The 18,360-nt window shown below is 41.8% G+C and overlaps 1 protein-coding gene across 2 annotated transcripts in view; it reads right to left on the minus strand.

Annotated features, from left to right (window-relative positions):
* Positions 1–2,670: 2,670 nt before the first annotated feature.
* The window catches only part of CASP7 (caspase 7), a 32,155-nt gene continuing 16,465 nt past the window's right edge, over positions 2,671–18,360 (minus strand). For both annotated transcript variants that reach the window (XM_034777018.1, XM_034777019.1), the window contains exons 4-8: positions 11,664–11,812; positions 8,492–8,620; positions 7,899–8,074; positions 6,424–6,562; positions 2,671–5,089 (exon numbers count right to left, since the gene is read on the minus strand). In XM_034777018.1, coding sequence (XP_034632909.1) covers positions 4,866–5,089; positions 6,424–6,562; positions 7,899–8,074; positions 8,492–8,620; positions 11,664–11,812 — 817 coding nt within the window. In that variant the 3' untranslated portion in view covers positions 2,671–4,865. The remainder of the gene's footprint in view (positions 5,090–6,423; positions 6,563–7,898; positions 8,075–8,491; positions 8,621–11,663; positions 11,813–18,360) is intronic.

Raw genomic sequence — 18,360 nt, forward strand, 5'->3', positions numbered from 1 at the left:
AAATGTCCCCCAGCCAAGAGAAAAACAATGACAATCTTGTTTCAGCTTTCCTGTTGGTCCATATTTTAGCTCGGCACAAGCCTGACATTTTGCTTACTCTATCATTCTTTGTAGATTATGCTATTTTACAATCCAGCAAACATTTAGGAGTCTGAAATTATAATTTAGAACTGAATGTACAGCCCTTGAAAGATAGGGCAGCCTTCCCCACACTACCCTGTCAATGCACTTCCAGCCTGATATGAAGACACTACCTTAGAGGTGTCCCATGCCTGTTCATTGTCTTCTCTGCTGAGATATACAATAGGGGTGCTAGTTGTAATGAGTTTAGTCACTCTGATACCTGCCCACTTAGAACCAGGTTGTCCAACAACCCATGTCACAGAGGTCACCAAAAGGCCTGTTAAATGGAATATCGCTACCAAAATGCTCTCTGGCTCGTTACGACTCAGTCATCTAGTCAAAGATATTGGGTCAGATTCCTTTCTCCTGATTGGTTACTTTGCACTGTTCAGACAGAGTGAAGGAGCTAGAATGTGAACATAGGTGGTCAGCTTAGAATTCCCCTGGTGGGAGACTATTTGTGTCTGTAGAAATCATTCAAAAAGAATATTTGCAGAAATAATTTCAAGTAATACTCCATCTACACACAGAAATTGGTCCCTATACTTGAAACAGGTTTTTTTTCCCTATACGTCAAGAAGCCTCTCTCTCTTTCTTCAAATTCCTCCACAAAACCCTTTTCTTTTGGATAACTTTCCAAAGTCGACCTCCTCTCTGGCATTATCTGCACACACTGTAGGTTTGATCTTTGATCTGTATATTGTATTTGCTGGAATTGGAGTGAAAGATGATTGGGGCTGAGCCTTTGTCTTTTTCTTTCTTTCTAAAGCAGCACATACACTTGCTATGCTCGCTAACACTATGGAGGTGGGAGACACAAGTACCGAATAGAGCTGAAAGGATAGTAACAAACCTCCCACACAGAGAAGCATACATGCAGCCCCTGAAATATCACAATAAATATACATGAAGGGGTTTTCAGAGGAGTGTAACACAAAGATTTTAATTCAGGAAATTGTCCCATCTCCTGTCCAAATAACTTGTCTCTGGGTTTCCTCTCAAAGCTGGGTTTCCCCTAGAGGAAGATACCAAGCTATTACAGAAAAATGTCCAGTCCTTCTTTAAAGGGGGTGGGGGAAATAAAGCTATTAATGTGTTTATATTATGGTTTGAAGCAAAGGCATTGACTTCCCTGACCTTTGGATCAGGGCCTAAATGAGAGAGGAATTTGGTTGCATCATCCTTTTCCAGCTCACACTTGGTTTAGCAGCAAAGCCGTCTCACTAATGTTGAGTGTGCCAGGTTAACAGTTTTGGGAGAGAACAGAGGAGAGTGATTCAACCCCTCTCAGAACAGCACAGCTAGGTCGCTTTCGTCCTTAGCTGAACAGCTGCCCTTTCCTGTACTCACCAGGAATTCCCAAACTGTCCTCACTGCCAACAGTGATCTGAAGTTAGACACCAAAGTAGGGCTAGCAGATGTAGTTGCTCTCATATGGAACCAGCTGATGCAGAATCCTCACCCAACCTAACTCCAAACTGGCCTTCCTCACCAGCTCCACACAGGTTGGTCTGGAGACCAACTCCACAGTATGTTGGGGATGCACAAAGGGTAGTAAAAAGGGCCTTGCACATCCTTCCTCATCACAAGGTAATTTTACCCCAGTAACTAATATTGCTTGAAATAAGTTTGCCACAGTTGTTCTCTTTTATTTAAATATTTTCTACCACTCTTAACCAAGAGCACGGCTGGAGCAGAAGAGAGAACTGCTGCTTAAAAGGATGTTAAGTAAAAGTATTACAATTCTCAGCATCATTTTAAAAGCTTTAAATCCTCAAAGCTATCTGTGTCTCTTGGTGCCTTTTATTGTAGTTCCCAAGGGCATATGCAGAAAAAAGGGAGGAGGGATAGCTCAGTGGTTTGAGCATTGGCTTGCTAAACCCAGGGTTGTGAGTTCAATCCTTGAGGGGGCCATTTGGGGATTGGCTATGCTTTGAGCAGAGTTGCTTGTACAGGTTTCACAGCATTTCGTGGCTCTGCACTCGTAGTTTATCCAATTCAGGAGCCTTTGAGACAGCAGAACATTTTTAGGGGAACTTTACGCTATAGGCAGGCGAAATCCCAGTAAACCAGCTACTAACAGGCCATGATGAGCGTGAAAAACTCTGGAAAAATAAATACTGTTTCTCTTGATCAAACAGAGGCAAGTCCCTCGTGTCAGGACCCTAGGTAAGGGGATTTAAATAAAAACGCTTGCCAACTAGTTCTATAAAATGATTAATTCAACTTTTACCTGGATTAATCACCAGGTCATGAAACTGGTTTGTCTGCTGAGTAAAGGCCAGATCTTCAGTTGGTGTAAATGAGAATAATTCGAGAGGAGTAACTTGAGCTATGCTGTTTTATTCCAACTGAGGATCTGGCCCACGAAATCAAAACCATGGAGAACAGTCAACTCTTCCAAAATACTTCCATGGCATGGCTGAAAAGCTCATGTAGGCAAGGGCATAAAGGACCCATCATCTCTTCTGAACAGAGCTTTTGGTTGCATTTAGGTTGCATTCTGTATTACCACCTGAAATGACACTCAAGTAGACGTTCGCAGGAAATTTAAATTCTTTATTGATCAAGTTTTCCATAAAATATTTATTTATGAAATTCACAGACATGTAGATTTGATTTAAGAAAAAGTGCCTCATTTTGTCACAACAGTAAGAAAATATTGAAACTTACAAATTTGGTAATTTGGCACTAATATGTATATTTTTAGAAGTTTTCAAGGAACCCTTCTGTACATTTTGATTAAGAAAAGAAAACTAGTAATGGGTGAAGTATTCTAAGTGAACAACTGGTTAGCCTCACATTTTTGGGATAGCTACTGAATATTCATGAGAGATCATATTAAAGAGGAACTCAAGCATTTGCTAGCTCTGATCCAAAGGAAAAAAGAAAGACAGCACAGTAGTTAAAAGCTGTTCTGCTACCTGTTTAATGTTTACCTTGCTATGCAGTACTTTCAGTGTATGCATAATGGAACAAACAGACAAACTCAACCTAAATAATCACACTTATTACTGAAGAATGTCATTGTTTCTATTCAACAATAAAATTATATGTTTTAAAATAAAACCTAATTGATTTTGTTGATTTTTAAAACGATTTCTGAACAAGACACTTTCTAATCTGAATTACCTGCAAGCAAAAATCAGTAATTTCACTGTTTCAGGTTGCTTTTACATTTTATATGTAATTTGCAAAGTAAAAATCTACTTGTGTGATAAGAAAATTGGATGAAAATCTTTGCCACATTAACATTACATTTCTATTTAGCAAACTCTCTATAGATGTTCTCTTTATTTACCTGCCTTGTTTTTGACTTATAACTAAGGAAATTTTAGAGCACTGTTAACCAAGGATATCTGTCACTATTCTTCCTTTTTCTTAGAGAAAAAGGTTTATGTATGAGATCAGAAACCCCACCCCAACTATGGGTTAGATTTTTAAGGACACAAACCATAATAAAAAGTGATGTCTAATGGTGCTGCCCTAGGAAGATTTCTGGGAAGGAGCTGTTGTTATGGGAGAAGTAATTTAAGGGAAGATTCACAGAATTTATTTTGCTAGTATTTAATGTAGAAGTTTTACATACTGCTTTCCATAATTGTTTAACTTCTCTGGACTGACCAAACAATTTTTTTGGTATAACTGTTGAGTTCTGATGCATCTTCGCTATCCAGTTATTTAGCATTGAACAGAATGCAAGAAAGGTAATGCCAAGTCAAGAGAAATAACTATTACTCAGCAAGAATCTGAATGTCGATACACTGCAGTTTTTCCATCTTGGAAAAAGATATAGCTCAAGTATTTCCTAAGTTTTACAAAAACTTTTTTTTTTTTTTTTAAAAGGAGGTAGAATTAGAAGATTTGCAAAAAGACACTTTTATATACAATCACCAGATTTCTAATGGAAGCAAGCTAGAACGGGACACTGCCACCTTATTTAGAGCCAACTCAGACTAATTTTGAGCTGCTAGAGGGAACTGTTCTCTGGATTTTAAATATCAATGTCTGTAAATCCACCATTTAATTAATAAGATTAAGCAGCAAAAATAAATAATCATCCACAAAATTTGCATTAGTCACACCCCAATGCAAGCTGTACTCTCCCTGTGCTGCCTTCTAACTACTAACTAACGTTGGTTCCTAGAACTATGTATAATTGTACAGCTCTTCTTAAACATGAAGAAATAAGTAGAAAGGCTTCCACCTTTTTAGTGATGCAGTACTAGAAACAATGTAAAGTAAAAAATATCAGCAATCAAACGGAAGGGACAAAATTCGATAGAAAAAAAGATTTGATTTCCAAAACTTCTGAGATGAGTAGAAAAAAAATAAAATCAAACTATAGAAAATGAAACAAAAATTGAAAAAAGTTACCAGAGAGGAGTCAACAGCATCCAGTTGAGTGTACAGAACAAGTGATCTGGAAAAGAGCTTCCAGTCTTTCTCTGCTGCTACGTATGGAGGATGAGATCCTCCGCTAGTGTATATCAGTATAGCTATATATATATATACGAAAATGGAGTTATGGACTTTACATCAGCTGAAGGTCTGGTCCAGAGTTGCTTTTTCATCCTATAAAGCCTTGATTAGGGCTCAGCAATCGGATACATCACCTTTTCCAAATATAAGAAGCCAGTACAAATCTGTATCTGCTATTACATGAGATATGCATTGAGTGTACAATCAAATCTCCTTGGGGGGAAAAAATGTGCCCTAACATCAACCCTTTGAATATACTTTCAGAAGTAAAGTTCTTTAGTGAGCATGGAGACCACACAGGGTATCTGCTTCTTTTCGCTGTAGCGTGGGTCATCCGACTGTGATTCATAGTTTGTGGCCACCATGTAGTTGACCCTGGTGAGGATCTGCATTATCTCAAGTTGTTTCCCGTGATCATTTAGTATGGAGCACAAAGACTGCACAAACCATGAGCCTCTCCCTGGGTTCCTCCAGGAAAAATAACCTACACGGAGAGAGAGATAAGAAAGTACATGGATTATCTTTCCTCCCTTATTGGCATATAGAGGGGAAGGGGACTCTGCGTTCAAAAAAGAATTAGATGAGTTCATGGAGGATAGGTCCATCAATGGCTATTAGCCAAGATGATTAGAGATGCAACTTAATGCTCTGGCTGTCCCTAAACCTCTGACTGCCAGAAGCTGGGACTGGACAGAGGATGGATCACTTGATAAACTGCCCTGTTCTGTTCATTCCCTCTGAAGCATCTGGCATTGCCACTGTTGGAAGACAGGATACTGGGCTAGATGGACCCCTGATCAGACCCACTACGGCCATTTTTATATTCTTATGTTATGACTCCCTTTTGAAGCAATTTAGAAAAGAAGCTAATAATTCTTAGCCCTTATACAGCACATTCTGTATCATCAAGGTAGTGTCTATAATTAATTAAGCCTCACAATACCCATATGAGGTAACACGCTTACAATTTCAGCAATGGGGAAACTGATTTAAGGGGTGAAATTCTGTGCCGTGCATCTGAGGATATGGTGTGTACTGCAGCCTTACCAGCGCATGCCCACTACGCCAGGACATTCAAAGGGGCCTCAGAACTCAGCCTTTCAGCTGTCTTCCAGACTACCAGCGTCAGGGAATTTTCCCCTGACTGCATATGGAGCTTTCATAGCCCCCTTTATGATAGTCCAGCCCTTTGATCCAGTGTAAATGGGGCAGTTTATGACCTGAGGAGTTTATGATCTGCCCAATGTTGCACAGTGTGTCATCAGCAAAGCTTGGTCTAGAATTCAGGAGTTATTGACTCCGATGCCCATGTTCAGTCCACTATACTTCAGCATGTATTTTAAGGCAACTTATTTTTGTTCCTTTAAAGAAGTTTTCATGGCCAGAACTTAATTTTCAATTTTGTATTCTTTATTCTGTGTACTTTATATTTAATGCCTACCACCACCAAAAATCATAATTTGTATTCCCAGAGCTCTATAGATATACAGAATATTTTTTCTTTAATTACACTTTTTGTTAAAAAAGAAAAGTAGAACAACAGAGGTAAATGAAGTACCGAAAGGCAAAGAAATCTAGTCTGGCACTTCTATTTATTATTCTTTCCACAATAAAATGGATAAAATGTCACTCAGTAAAATTACAAGAAAATACACTTAAAACAGGCAAATGATTTTGTCCCAAAATATTCAATTTCTTTTACATTTACGTATCCATACTTAGTGGCTGAATGTCTAAAGTTCAGATGCAAAAATGCAAGCCCAATTGCCAATGCATCCAATTGCATACGGATGTCAGCCTGTCTTTCCCATTACTTACCTGGCACTGTGGAATATGCAAACAGAAAATCTGCTTCTACTGGAATCTTGTATCTGGGATTCGCATCTGTTACCTCTGTGTCATCTGCAAGTCCAGAATCTGTTTGTATCCCGTCATCAAATGCAGATCCTCTACATGCCTGAAAACATGGTAAAGACAAGAAGAGCTTGTCTAAAATGGGAAAATTGGTCATGTTTTGAAAACTGTTGGTTAGTATGATTTAACTGACAATTTAAAACAGGACTTTGCACCTAGTATAGACAAGAAAAGTCTTGTTGGAAAATGTGTTAGTTGATCATACTGAACCTTAGGGGGAATCTAGGGTTGACCACAACTAGTGATGCATTTTTAAACATGATATATCCTTATATCTACACAAAGTACAAAATCCTGTTTAAAACTGGGTTAGTTAAAATGTGTTCGCTAACATTTTAAACCATGACCAATTTTGCTAGTCTACTAGTTTATTAGTTTGAGTGGATGATCAATTATGTCCATAAGTTACAAGAAATTTAAACGTTACTATACAGTGTAACAATGAAGTACAGAATTATATGTTCTCCTTAGTACCAAAGTCATTCACTGCCATGCCATTGTAGTTCAAGTACTTTACATTTTTAACATTTATACAATTACATATCCCAAATCCCTTCTTTAGCTATGCTGCTTGGTGAGTTGACACCTTGGAACGAACTCCAGACAAGTATGTTTCACCTCTTGATGAAAGCTCACCTCTGACTGAAAGCTGTTACCATCTGATGGCTGTTTGGTGGGACTATGTGCGAGGAATTGGTTGTTTGCAATGGGAAACTGTACACATCACAAGTGTCACTCTGACACTCTTGCTGGCAATCTACAGAGGGCCAAGAGTCTGAAATGCCATACTTCTCATCCTCCACAACAGGGTTGAGGGAAGATGGTGGAGTGGCTTAGGGGAAGTTTCACTCCTGCTGTCACCCCAAAATGTATATACTAAACAGACAAATAGGGGGCTTCAGTCCCCTGGGCTGTCAACTGGGTATCTTTCACCAGCACAGCAGGTTATTGACTAGTTTCAGTAAAATGTCATTAATTATATGTATGATGTAATAATACACTGTAATAATTGCATGCACAGATTTCTCCTGACAGAATGCAATAGTCTATAGGGACAGCCTACATTCACAGCTCTGCCTACACACCCAGAAAGATAATCCTTCTGCTTGAAGAGCTTGTATTAGCATCTAGGAAGAGAAGCAACATACAAGAGGTGGGAGGAGAGAATTACAATGAAAATAATTTTACACATTTGTATTATATATGTATGATATATTGTCAAATGCACAATACCTATAGCCAGCTACCCTCCAATCTATGATTTGCTGGTCAAACATCTTTGTAAAAATTCAGTAAGTTAAACTACAGGGCCACCATACAGTAGGAAACCACTGGTAACATTTTTCCTCCCAGCAGTATCTACTTTGTAAGGTTGTTACCTGGATGAAAAATAATTTGGGTTTGCCTATCAGAGTTCTACACTTGTCTCCTCTGAAGAATGTGGTCAGATCCTTGATTTCCAACATTCCATCAGTGCCATAAATGTAGCCCTCTTCCCCATGGCTTAAAAAGATACAGGCAAAGCAGGCAGCATCATCGTGGTTCTCATCCGCAGCTGAAAATCAAATAACATTTTCTCAGCACAAAGGAAATTACATTAAACTTAATATAAATGAAAGAACTATAAACAGCATCTCTTTGCAGCACTAGATGTACAGTGGGACCCTCTATGCAACTCCAACAGGGGAAGGGAAGTGGGAATTTTTCAGTAATACAGATTGCAGATGAGGGGAGACATAAACCACTTTTGGATAATTGGGAGAGTATCCGGGCAGCAGGAACTGAGCTCTGTACCAGACCCAAGATCCGGGCAGGCAGAGCAACTGGGCATAGGCCACTTTCTCAGTTGAGTAAAACAAGAGAATAAAATAGCTCTGAATTAAGGGGAAAACATGAAAGCTTCAGTCTGTTCTGGTACCACGTCTTTTATTATATGGAAAAGTACATCAACACGAAGAATGTGAACTGTTACCTTGTTTGAGTAATTTCTTCATATCATCACGGCATTGATCGTTGTATATATCAACCTCAAATCCTAAGCTTCTAAAACATTTAAAAAGCGCTCCAGCATCTTTATCGGTGCCACTGCGTTTACCCATACCTGACAGAAAATGAAGAAGAATACAGATGGCTACACACAAAGCAAAGCAAAGCAAAGCAAATAACTTGAATGTTCACAGGTGACTTTCTAGGTTTATAATTTACTGGCTAGCTTAGAAAATAATATGGTGATGTGATTTTGAAACAAACATTCACAAATGTTTGAGGAAGCAAGAGCAGGAGAGCGCAAGAGGGGGGGACTCCTGTTTCATACTGAGAAAGAGGGACGATCGATGAGTTATCTTAAGTGCCTATACACAAATGCAAGAAGCCTGGGAAACAAGCAGGGAGAACTGGAAGTCCTGGCACAGTCAGGGAACTATGATGCGATTGGAATAAGAGAGACTTGGTGGGGTAACTTACATGACTGGAGTACTGTCATGGATGGATATAAACTGTTCGGGAAGGACAGGCAGGGCAGAAAAGGTGGGGGAGTTGCATTGTATGTAAGAGAGGAGTATGACTGCTCAGAGCTCCGGTATGAAACTGCAGAAAAACCTGAGAGTCTCTGGATAAAGTTGAGAAGTGTGAGCAACAAGGGTGATGTCGTGGTCGGAGTCTGCTATAGACCACCAGACCAGGGGCATGAGGTGGATGAGGCTTTCTTCCAGCAACTAACAGAAGTTGCTAGATCGCAGGCCCTGGTTCTCATGGGAGTCTTTAATCACCCTATCATCTGCTGGGAGAGCAATACAGCGGTGCACAGAAAATCCAGGAAGTTTTTGGAAAGTGTAGGGGACAGTTTCCTGGTGCAAGTGCTGGAGGAACCAACTAGGGGCAGAGCTTTTCTTGACCTGCTGCTCACAAACAGGGAAGAATTAGTAGGGGAAGCAAAAGTGGATGGGAACCTGGGAGGCAGTGATCATGAGATGGTCGAGTTCAGGATCCCGACACAAGGAAGAAAGGAGAGCAGCAGAATATGGACCCTGGACTTCAGAAAAGCAGACTTTGACTCCCTCAGGGAACAGATGGGCAGGATCCCCTGGGAGAATAACATGAAGGGCAAAGGGGTCCAGGAGAGCTGGCTGTATTTTAAAGAATCCTTATTGCGGTTGCAGGAACAAACCATCCCGATGTATAGAAAGAAAAGTAAATATGGCAGGCGACCAGCTTGGCTAAACAATGAAATCCTTGCTGACCTTAAACGCAAAAAAGAAGCTTACAAGAAGTGGAAGATTGGACAAATGATCAGGGAGGAGTATAAAAATATTGCTCAGGCATGCAAGAGTGAAATCAGGAAGGCCAAATAGCACTTGGAGTTGCAGCTAGCAAGAGATGTTAAGAGTAACAAGAAGGGTTTCTTCAGGTATGTTAGCAACAAGAAGAAAGTCAAGGAAAGTGTGGGCACCTTACTGAATGAGGGAGGCAACCTAGTGACAGAGGATGTGGAAAAAGCTAATGTACTCAATGCTTTTTTTGCCTCTGTCTTCACAAACAAGGTCAGCTCCCAGACTGCTGGACTGGGCAGCACAGTATGGGGAGGAGGTGACCAGTCCTCCGTGGAGAAAGAAGTGGTTCGGGACTATTTAGAAAAACTGGATGAGCACAAATCCATGGGGCCGGATGCACTGCATCCGAGGGTGCTAAAGGAGTTGGTGGATGTGATTGCGGAGCCATTGGCCATCATCTTTGAAAACTCATGGCGATCGGGGGAGGTCCCGGATGACTGGAAAAAGGCTAATGTAGTGCCCATCTTTAAAAAAGGGAAGGAGGAGGATCCGGAGAACTACAAGCCAGTCAGCCTCACCTCAGTCCCTGGAAAAATTATGTAGCAGGTCCTCAAGGAATCAATTATGAAACACTTAGAGGAGAGGAACGTGATCAGGAACAATCAGCATGGATTCACCAAGGGGAAGTCGTGCCTGACTAACCTAATTGCCTTCTATGATGAGATAACTGGCTCTGTGGATGAGGGGAAAGCAGTGGATGTGTTATTCCTTGACTTTAGCAAAGCTTTTGATACGGTCTCCCACAGTATTCTTGCCGCCAAGTTAAAGAAGTATGGGCTGGATGAATAGACTGTAAAGTGGATAGAAAGCTGGCTAGATCGTCGGGCTCAATGGGTAGTGATCAATGGCTCCATGTCTAGTTGGCAGCCGGTTTCAAGCGGAGTGCCCCAAGGGTCGGTACTGGGGCCGGTTTTGTTTAATATCTTTATTAATGATCTGGAGGATGGTGTGGACTGCACCCTCAGCAAGTTTGCAGATGACACTAAACTAGGAGGCGTGGTAGATATGCTGGAGGGTAGGGATCAGATATAGAGGGACCTAGAAAATTAGAGGATTGGGCCAGAAAAAACCTGATGAGGTTCAACAAGGACAAGTGCAGAGTCCTGCACTTAGGACGGAAGAATCCCATGCACTGCTACAGACTAGGGACCGAATGGCCAGGCAGCAGTTCTGCAGAAAAGGACCTAGGGGTCACAGTGGACGAGAAGCTGGATATGAGTCAACAGTGTGCTCTTGTTGCCAAGAAGGCTAACGGCATTTTGGGCTGTATAAGTAGGGGCATTGCCAGCAGATCGAGGAACGTAATCGTTCCCCTTTATTCGACATTGGTGAGGCCTCATCTGGAGTACTGTGTCCAGTTTTGGGCCCCACACTACAAGAAGGATGTGGAAATATTGGAAAGAGTCCAGCGGAGGGCAACAAAAATGATTAGGGGGCTGGAGCACATGACTTATGAGGAGAGGCTGAGGGAACTGGGATTGTTTAGTCTCCAGAAAAGAATGAGGGGGGATTTAATAGCTGCTTTCAACTACCTGAGGGGGGGTTCCAAAGAGGATGGAGCTTGGCTGTTCTCAGTGGTGGCAGATGACAGAACAAGGAGCAATGGTCTCAAGTTGCAGTCGGGGAGGTGTAGGTTGGATATTAGGAAACACTATTTTCACTAGGAGGGTGGTGAAGCACTGGAATGCGTTACCTGGGGAGGTGGTGGAATCTCCTTCCTTGGAGGTTTTTAAGGCCCGGCTTAAAGTCATTCTAAAGAATGTTAATGCAAAGGGTGGGAAACAAATTAAAGTATGAGACGAGCATAAGAAATACCTGTTTGGTCCTCAAAATTTTTGTTGTTTATAATAATACATTTGCCAACTTTCTTGTAGTCCATATTATACTTGAATGTTGGGTTAACAATTCGGCACTGGTTACTGACAGGGACCTCTGGCTGCTGTTCCAGTCCATTCTTCTTTTTTCTGTGAGAACAAAACCAGAAGGGATGTTGAATGACAGAAATCACATGCTCTGTAGCCCCTTATCTTATTCCAGAATCACTGCCAAACCACCTTTTTTCTTCTTCTTTTACCTACAGAGTCCTCTATATTCTAGCTAGATCCATAAAGATCATCCCATATTTCTCCATACAAAAACTCTGACCCTGCATGTCACAATCATCATCCTTTGGTTTGGGAGTCCAGTTGGAACTACAATCCTGCAGCCTATGGTCCCAGTCACAATCTACCAGCCTACTTCACTGCAAACAGTTCAAGGAAGAAATGATCAGGATTTCTTTGCAGCTATCCACTGCTGCTCCCCAAAAGCAGCCAGAGGGTTTTGAGCTGACCTCATGACCTGGCAGAGGCCAATGGACTGCCCCAACAGGCCCCTTTGCTCTACAAGCCCTGGGAGTAAGAACGCAGGATGAAAATGTTTCCACTCCTAAAAGTAACGTATGACCTAGTGACAAATGTAAAATTTGTCTGCCAATGAAGTATCAAATTCCTATTTTAGAAAGTGAATGTGACTTCATTTTTTGGTTTAAACACCTGTATCTTTAACCTGAGCTAGTGCACTACACTGCACTACACAGCACTCTTTTTATGATTTTCTTATAATACAACACAGTTTTAGAAAGATAAAAACACACTTCTTTCATGTAATTACATACTGTGCTTCCTCCTGCGTTATGAGAGACTTCAATTGCATTAGAGTCAAAAGGACCTTTTCTATAGAGAGATGACAGGAAGATTACTCAGTTTTTACTGTAAGTGAAGTTTTAAAACAAACAAAAACACAGCAGTAATGTTGTTCCTCTAGCTAATTTTAGGTGGGGGAAATGTATGGGAAGTTAGCTGCTATTTCAGGCCCTGATTTTACTATAGGTAGAGACAATGGGGCCTGATCAGTCTGCTGGCAGGGCTCTGGCAGCAGGCATCTGGTGCTGGCAAAGGTTTCCTACACAGCAATGCAAACTACCTATAGCCTCTACTCCGCTTATAAAACAAAAATCAGATGATAACAGTCCACAAAGAGCCTGATTTAACCCCCTCTGGAGGCCAATGGGAGTCTTTCCAGTGACTTCCATGAACTTTGGATCATATGCAACATCTGAAGCGATGGTCAGGGCGGGGGCAGAGAATCAGCAGATCTCTTGGGTTTATCTAGTATCCTGTCTCCAACCGTGTCTGTTGCTGGATGCCCCAGAGGAAGGCATATCTCTTGTCCGCAACACAAGTAACAATATAACACTATATTAAAAGGGGAAATTTCTTTTTAATACAAGTGGATGATGGGCCTATATCCTTGCAATTTTAGCCTAATTAACCTAACTACTATTGCTATTCTTATTCCTATATCTAAGCTGTTGTAGAAAATTACTATGTTATTTGCCTCAACCATATCCTGCAGCAGTGAGAGCTCAAGTTGATTAATTGTTGTCTATAAAAAATTGATTTTCTTCCCCCCCCCAATTTTAGCTTTGAGTACCCTCCTGCTCTACTATTAGGGACAGGTTAAGCAAGAGACCAGGCTGCTCTTCTCAATGCTATTTGTCATTTTTATAAGCAATATCTTTTCCATTTTTAAATGGTTGTCTTTTAACTTTAAGTGTCCTCTTGTTCTGCTGATAGGGGCCGAAGTAAATAGGTGCACCTAGGAGATGTTCTCTGCACCCAGGACCGGCTCCAGGCACCAGCAAAACAAGCAGGTGCTTGGGGAGGCACATTTCTAGGGGCGGCATTCTGGCACCAGCCATCATAGGCTCTGACTCTAGGGCATAGGGAAAAAGTGCCCCCGCTGCCCCAGCTCGCCTCCGTTCCACCTGCTCCCCTGAGCACGCAGCCGCCGCTCCGCTTCTCCCCCCTCCCTCCCAGGCTTGCGCGCGTGAAACAGCTGTTTTGCGCAGCAAGGCTGGGAGGGAGGAGAAGCCAAGCAGCGGGCGCTCGGGGGAGGCGGCGGTAGTGGAACGGAGGTGAGCTGGAGCAGGGAGCGGTTCATCTACCCCCCCTTACTTCCTACGCTCCCCCCCCAGCTCACCTCCGCTCCGCCTGCTCCCCTGAATGCGACGCCGCTCCGCTTCTCCCCCCTCCCTTGCCTGAGAGGGAGGGGGGAGAAGCAGAGCAGTGGCACGCTCGGGGGAGCAGGGGGAGCAGAGGTGAGCTAGGGCGGGAGGGCCTGCAAGAAGCAATGAGGGCACGCCAGGGGAGGAGGCGGGGCTGGGGATTTGAGGAAGGGGTTTGGAAGGGGTGGAGTTGGGGCCGGGCTGGGGCCAGGGGGCCACCAAAAAAAAGGGGGGGGGGGGCGGCCAAAATTTTTTTTGCTTGGGGCAGCAAAAATCCTAGAGCCGGCCCTGTCTACACCATTCATTATGGCCCTGTACTTCCATCATATGTCCTCTTTTCCTTAGATCACTCAGGCCCCTGAATAGTCTCTTGTTATGGAGACTCTCAAAAGCATTTAATATTAAACTTTCTGGTAGTCAGCCATTTACCTGCTTGATACTCTCATCCCTTCAGATTGTTAGTGGGCTTTGGAAGCAATCAGAACACTCAAGGCAATTATTCAACTTTGCCCTAAGTGGAGGTTACAGAAAGAGTTATCCACATTTAGCACCACAATATAGTACTATTAAATTGGACTTTCAAGGAGGGCTTCAATTTTTATTTTATTCTAAAATTATCTTTTCCGTCTGTAATCTGATCCTGCAGTAATACACAAGATCTGGCAAAGATACAAGGAAAGGGAATTTCAAAATAAGAACGGAGCATTTAAAAATTAATATCCAGGTAAATGCACAGTATACAGCTTCCTCAACCCATAATGGTTTCAGGCTTATGCAACTTTCAGTTTTGGCAGAAAAAATATTTTAACTGGTTTCCTAAATAAACAAGCATTGTTGCTACACGCAATACAACATCCTTGAGTGGCGTCAGCACACAATTATGGTTAATTTACAGGATGCACCCATCCCATGAACATTCCTTGACACTTTTGCACGGCATCCAGTAACCCACTGTCTTCCCAACTGCATATAAAAACCTGTACTCTTCCCAAAACCCAGCTATATAGCCCCCATCAAATATTTTAGCTGATCCCTATCGTAGTATGAGACCTTCTCCAGGCACGCAAGAATCTATTCTATTTCTCTGCTGTTCCTGTGTGACACAGGACCTGCAAGTTCTGTTGACTTCAATGGAAACTGCAGGGACGAGACAGCCACTCAGTACCTCTCAGGATCAGACCCACAGTGTACTTACTGGCAGTCAACAAAGTAATTCTAGCAAATTTCTCCTGGTAATGGTCCAAGCCAATGCCTGACAAATCACTAAGGAAGCAAACTTGTGGTGTATGTACATATTAGATCTTCAACCCAGATAGCACGCAATCTGTTATTTGACTCCAACTTTTGGATCACCCTATGTCTCCGCATGCCCAAATGGCAAATACAAATTGCCATACTGGACTAGTTCAATGGTCTTTCTAGCAGCAGAAGATACAAATCTACTATCTTAGAGAGTCCAATACCAGATATATAAGTAAAAGGTAGAAGAAAATGCGCATAATGGACAATTATATAAGAATTTGCCCATAGGGGAAGTTCCTACCTAAAACTAGTAAGTAAGAAGTTGGTTTATGACTGGAAGCATGAAGCTTTATAAATGTATAAACATTTTTATCCTTTAACTTGTTTAACTTTATGTTCTCATTAGCCATATAAATGTCTTTTTTGTTGTTTGTTTTTACTAACCTCCCTGGTCACAATAATTTATTGCATCAGGCATTCGGCAGGTTAATTATCAGTTGTGTAAATATGCGTTCCTTTTTACTACTTTTATATTGTTTGCCTGTCAGTTTCAATGGATGTCCCCTCATTTTCCTATTGCAAAAAAGATTGAATAGGAACATTCAGTTTCAGTTTCTATTTTTCATATTGCATCACTGAAATCCAAAATCTCCAATTTCCCCATTTTTTTGATTCAACTTTGTCTGGATTAAAAGATCAATGGTATTTTATGGTTGTGGTCTTTCAGCTTTTACATCTAAATTATGCTATAATTCTTCTGTGTTGCGCCACTATTGGTCACCCTCCATTGGTCAGTCAGCCCAGTCCCACACTTAGACAGGAATATTACTGTGCCTCTCTGTCCTCTCAGGCACTGAGCTCCTACTCCTCCTTTTGGTCAGATCAAGAGTCCAGCAAAATTGAATTCCCCTTTGGCAACATCAGTTTGTCCACAGAATGAAAACCAGAATGTGCACACTAAGTCCTGGCTTAGGCTTGACAGTAGTATTGTGTCTGAGAGTCTTACCTTACAAAGGCTGGACTTACTCTCCGTCTACCCTGGGATAATGATTACTATTTTTGAAATGAGCGCAACGTTGATAAAAAAATTAGTATTTCTGCTTGCCTGTCTCATCCTATTCACCACCCTGTTGCTGAACTTTGTGATGCTAGAGATTCACGGAGAGGACATAAAGTAATTTCCATCTTGCTTCACTGTGGATCAAATTCTTACTCCAGTGAGTAAAGACCTGGGGATTTGAGCCCATGGGTTTAAACCGCTAGAAAACATTTTTACCATTTAATAGTTAAACATGTTTAAAGACTGCTTTTAAGGGGGAAGAGCTCTTTTGCTGAGAATGGCGTCTCTCAGCATTACTGTCTTCTTCTCTTCATGTTGGAGGGCTTCTTTCCTTGGGAGCTCACTGCCCCCTTCCCCCACTTCCTCTGCACTACATTTACCATTCTCAGAATCCACAAGATGTGCAATAAGCTCAGTGCATAGACTGTTATCCCCCTTGAGTGCTCTAGTCTTTCCTTTTGTAACCCTAGCTCATTTATTTACTCCAATCCATACTGTAGGCTTGATTCTACAAGCCCTCTGTGCATTGAACTCCAGTTGACTTTGTGGGAGCTCCATGCATGTAAGACATCAGATCAGACTCTGTAACTGTAGCAGTGTATATTTCCACAAAAGATATTGCCGTCTCAACGTGATTAACAAACTGGACCCAATGAGTGGTGGACCTTATTAATAAGAATATCCAGCACATTGCAAAAGGGATTTAACTCTGCAGCTTCCAGCAATGTTGAACATTGTGCCCGAGAGGCCAGAATCTGTAATAGCACTTTGTTCAGGTAAGCAAGGCCACTTCTTGGAAAAGCAACATAAACCGGGAAATTCTAGAGCAAGAAGAGACGATAAGTATTGGCAGGAAGAAAATGTGATCTCACCCACGCAACCTGTAGCTAAACCAATCCCATTACTGCTGCTGAAAGTTAGCAGGGATTAAAAAAAAAGTCTGACAGTGATCCATTTCCATTTGGGATCTTTTGAAAACCATGCACTTCTTTCCCTTGTGAGGAATAGGCTCAATGGTGATTTATATTTAAAGGAAACAACATCTCTGCCTGGAAGAGAATAGTCAGTCTGGCTATACAGAGAAGTAGGAGAATAAAGACAAAATTACAAATAGCAAGGTTCCACTCTTGTGTGAAAGGGAATATTTTAAAGAGGAAATTGGATGCCCTTAATCAAAAATGAATTGTAAAGTGACACTATGCAGTAAACTATACTTTGGTTTTGAAAGCAGGGAGGAGGCTTAGAAGGTCCCCTCCCCCCACAAGGTTAGGGGCTTTTGGGGATTTATTGATGGATGGAGAGGGGGGAAGGAGTGCCACCCAGCTCTACTCTGTCCCCAGCCCAGTTCCAGCCCCAGCCCAACTCTGCCCTCATTCCCTCTCCACCCCAGGCAAGTTCCTCCTCTAGTCCCAGCTCCTCCCTCATCCCCAGTTCTGCTTTCAGCCACTGCTGAGACAACTGTGCAGTAATGGGAGGGGGGGCATGGACAGATTCCATTACTGGTAAGGGGGTGGGGGCATGACAGGAAAAGTTTGGGCACCGCTGCCTTCATATGCTTTGCAAGGACAGTCATTCATTTGTATGACTGATCATAAAATTCTACTGAAGAGAATTTATTGCCTGTTCTAGTAACTGAAGACTTCTATTTATGGAGTATAAACTATCCTATACTTCTGATCATGATTATCTATGCTCCTAAGTGTCAGAAGCCAGTTCTGCTATGACCCATTCAATCTCTGCCTTTCTACTAAGAGCCAGCAAGGGATGGATGAATAGTAGTGATGTGATGCTGACATCCATCTACCAACTACTAATCTGTGTTTGAGAATTGTGACGGTGCACTCCATATGATGTTATGAAAATATGCTAATGAGTGTGAACATAATGTAATTGGAATATGCTTCATGCAAAAGATCTCTTGTAAGGTATCATTAAAAAGCTTATAATCTATTGAGTGTGTTCATCCTATTTGTATAAATGTACCACTCTTATATCTGAAACTAGGAATCTGAAATATAACTTTGAGGTCCTATTGTAATTATGCAAAGTGTGGGCCATTAAAGGTGGCTTGGAATCTTGATGGCTCCCATTAACCAGGACAACTGGTTGTAAATGGCTCTGTATACTTGTAAGTCTTCCTGTATACCTGTGTGCTGGCAAGT

Source organism: Trachemys scripta, chromosome 7 (assembly GCF_013100865.1).
Source record: "Trachemys scripta elegans isolate TJP31775 chromosome 7, CAS_Tse_1.0, whole genome shotgun sequence".
In the NCBI taxonomy this organism is placed as follows: domain Eukaryota; kingdom Metazoa; phylum Chordata; order Testudines; family Emydidae; genus Trachemys; species Trachemys scripta.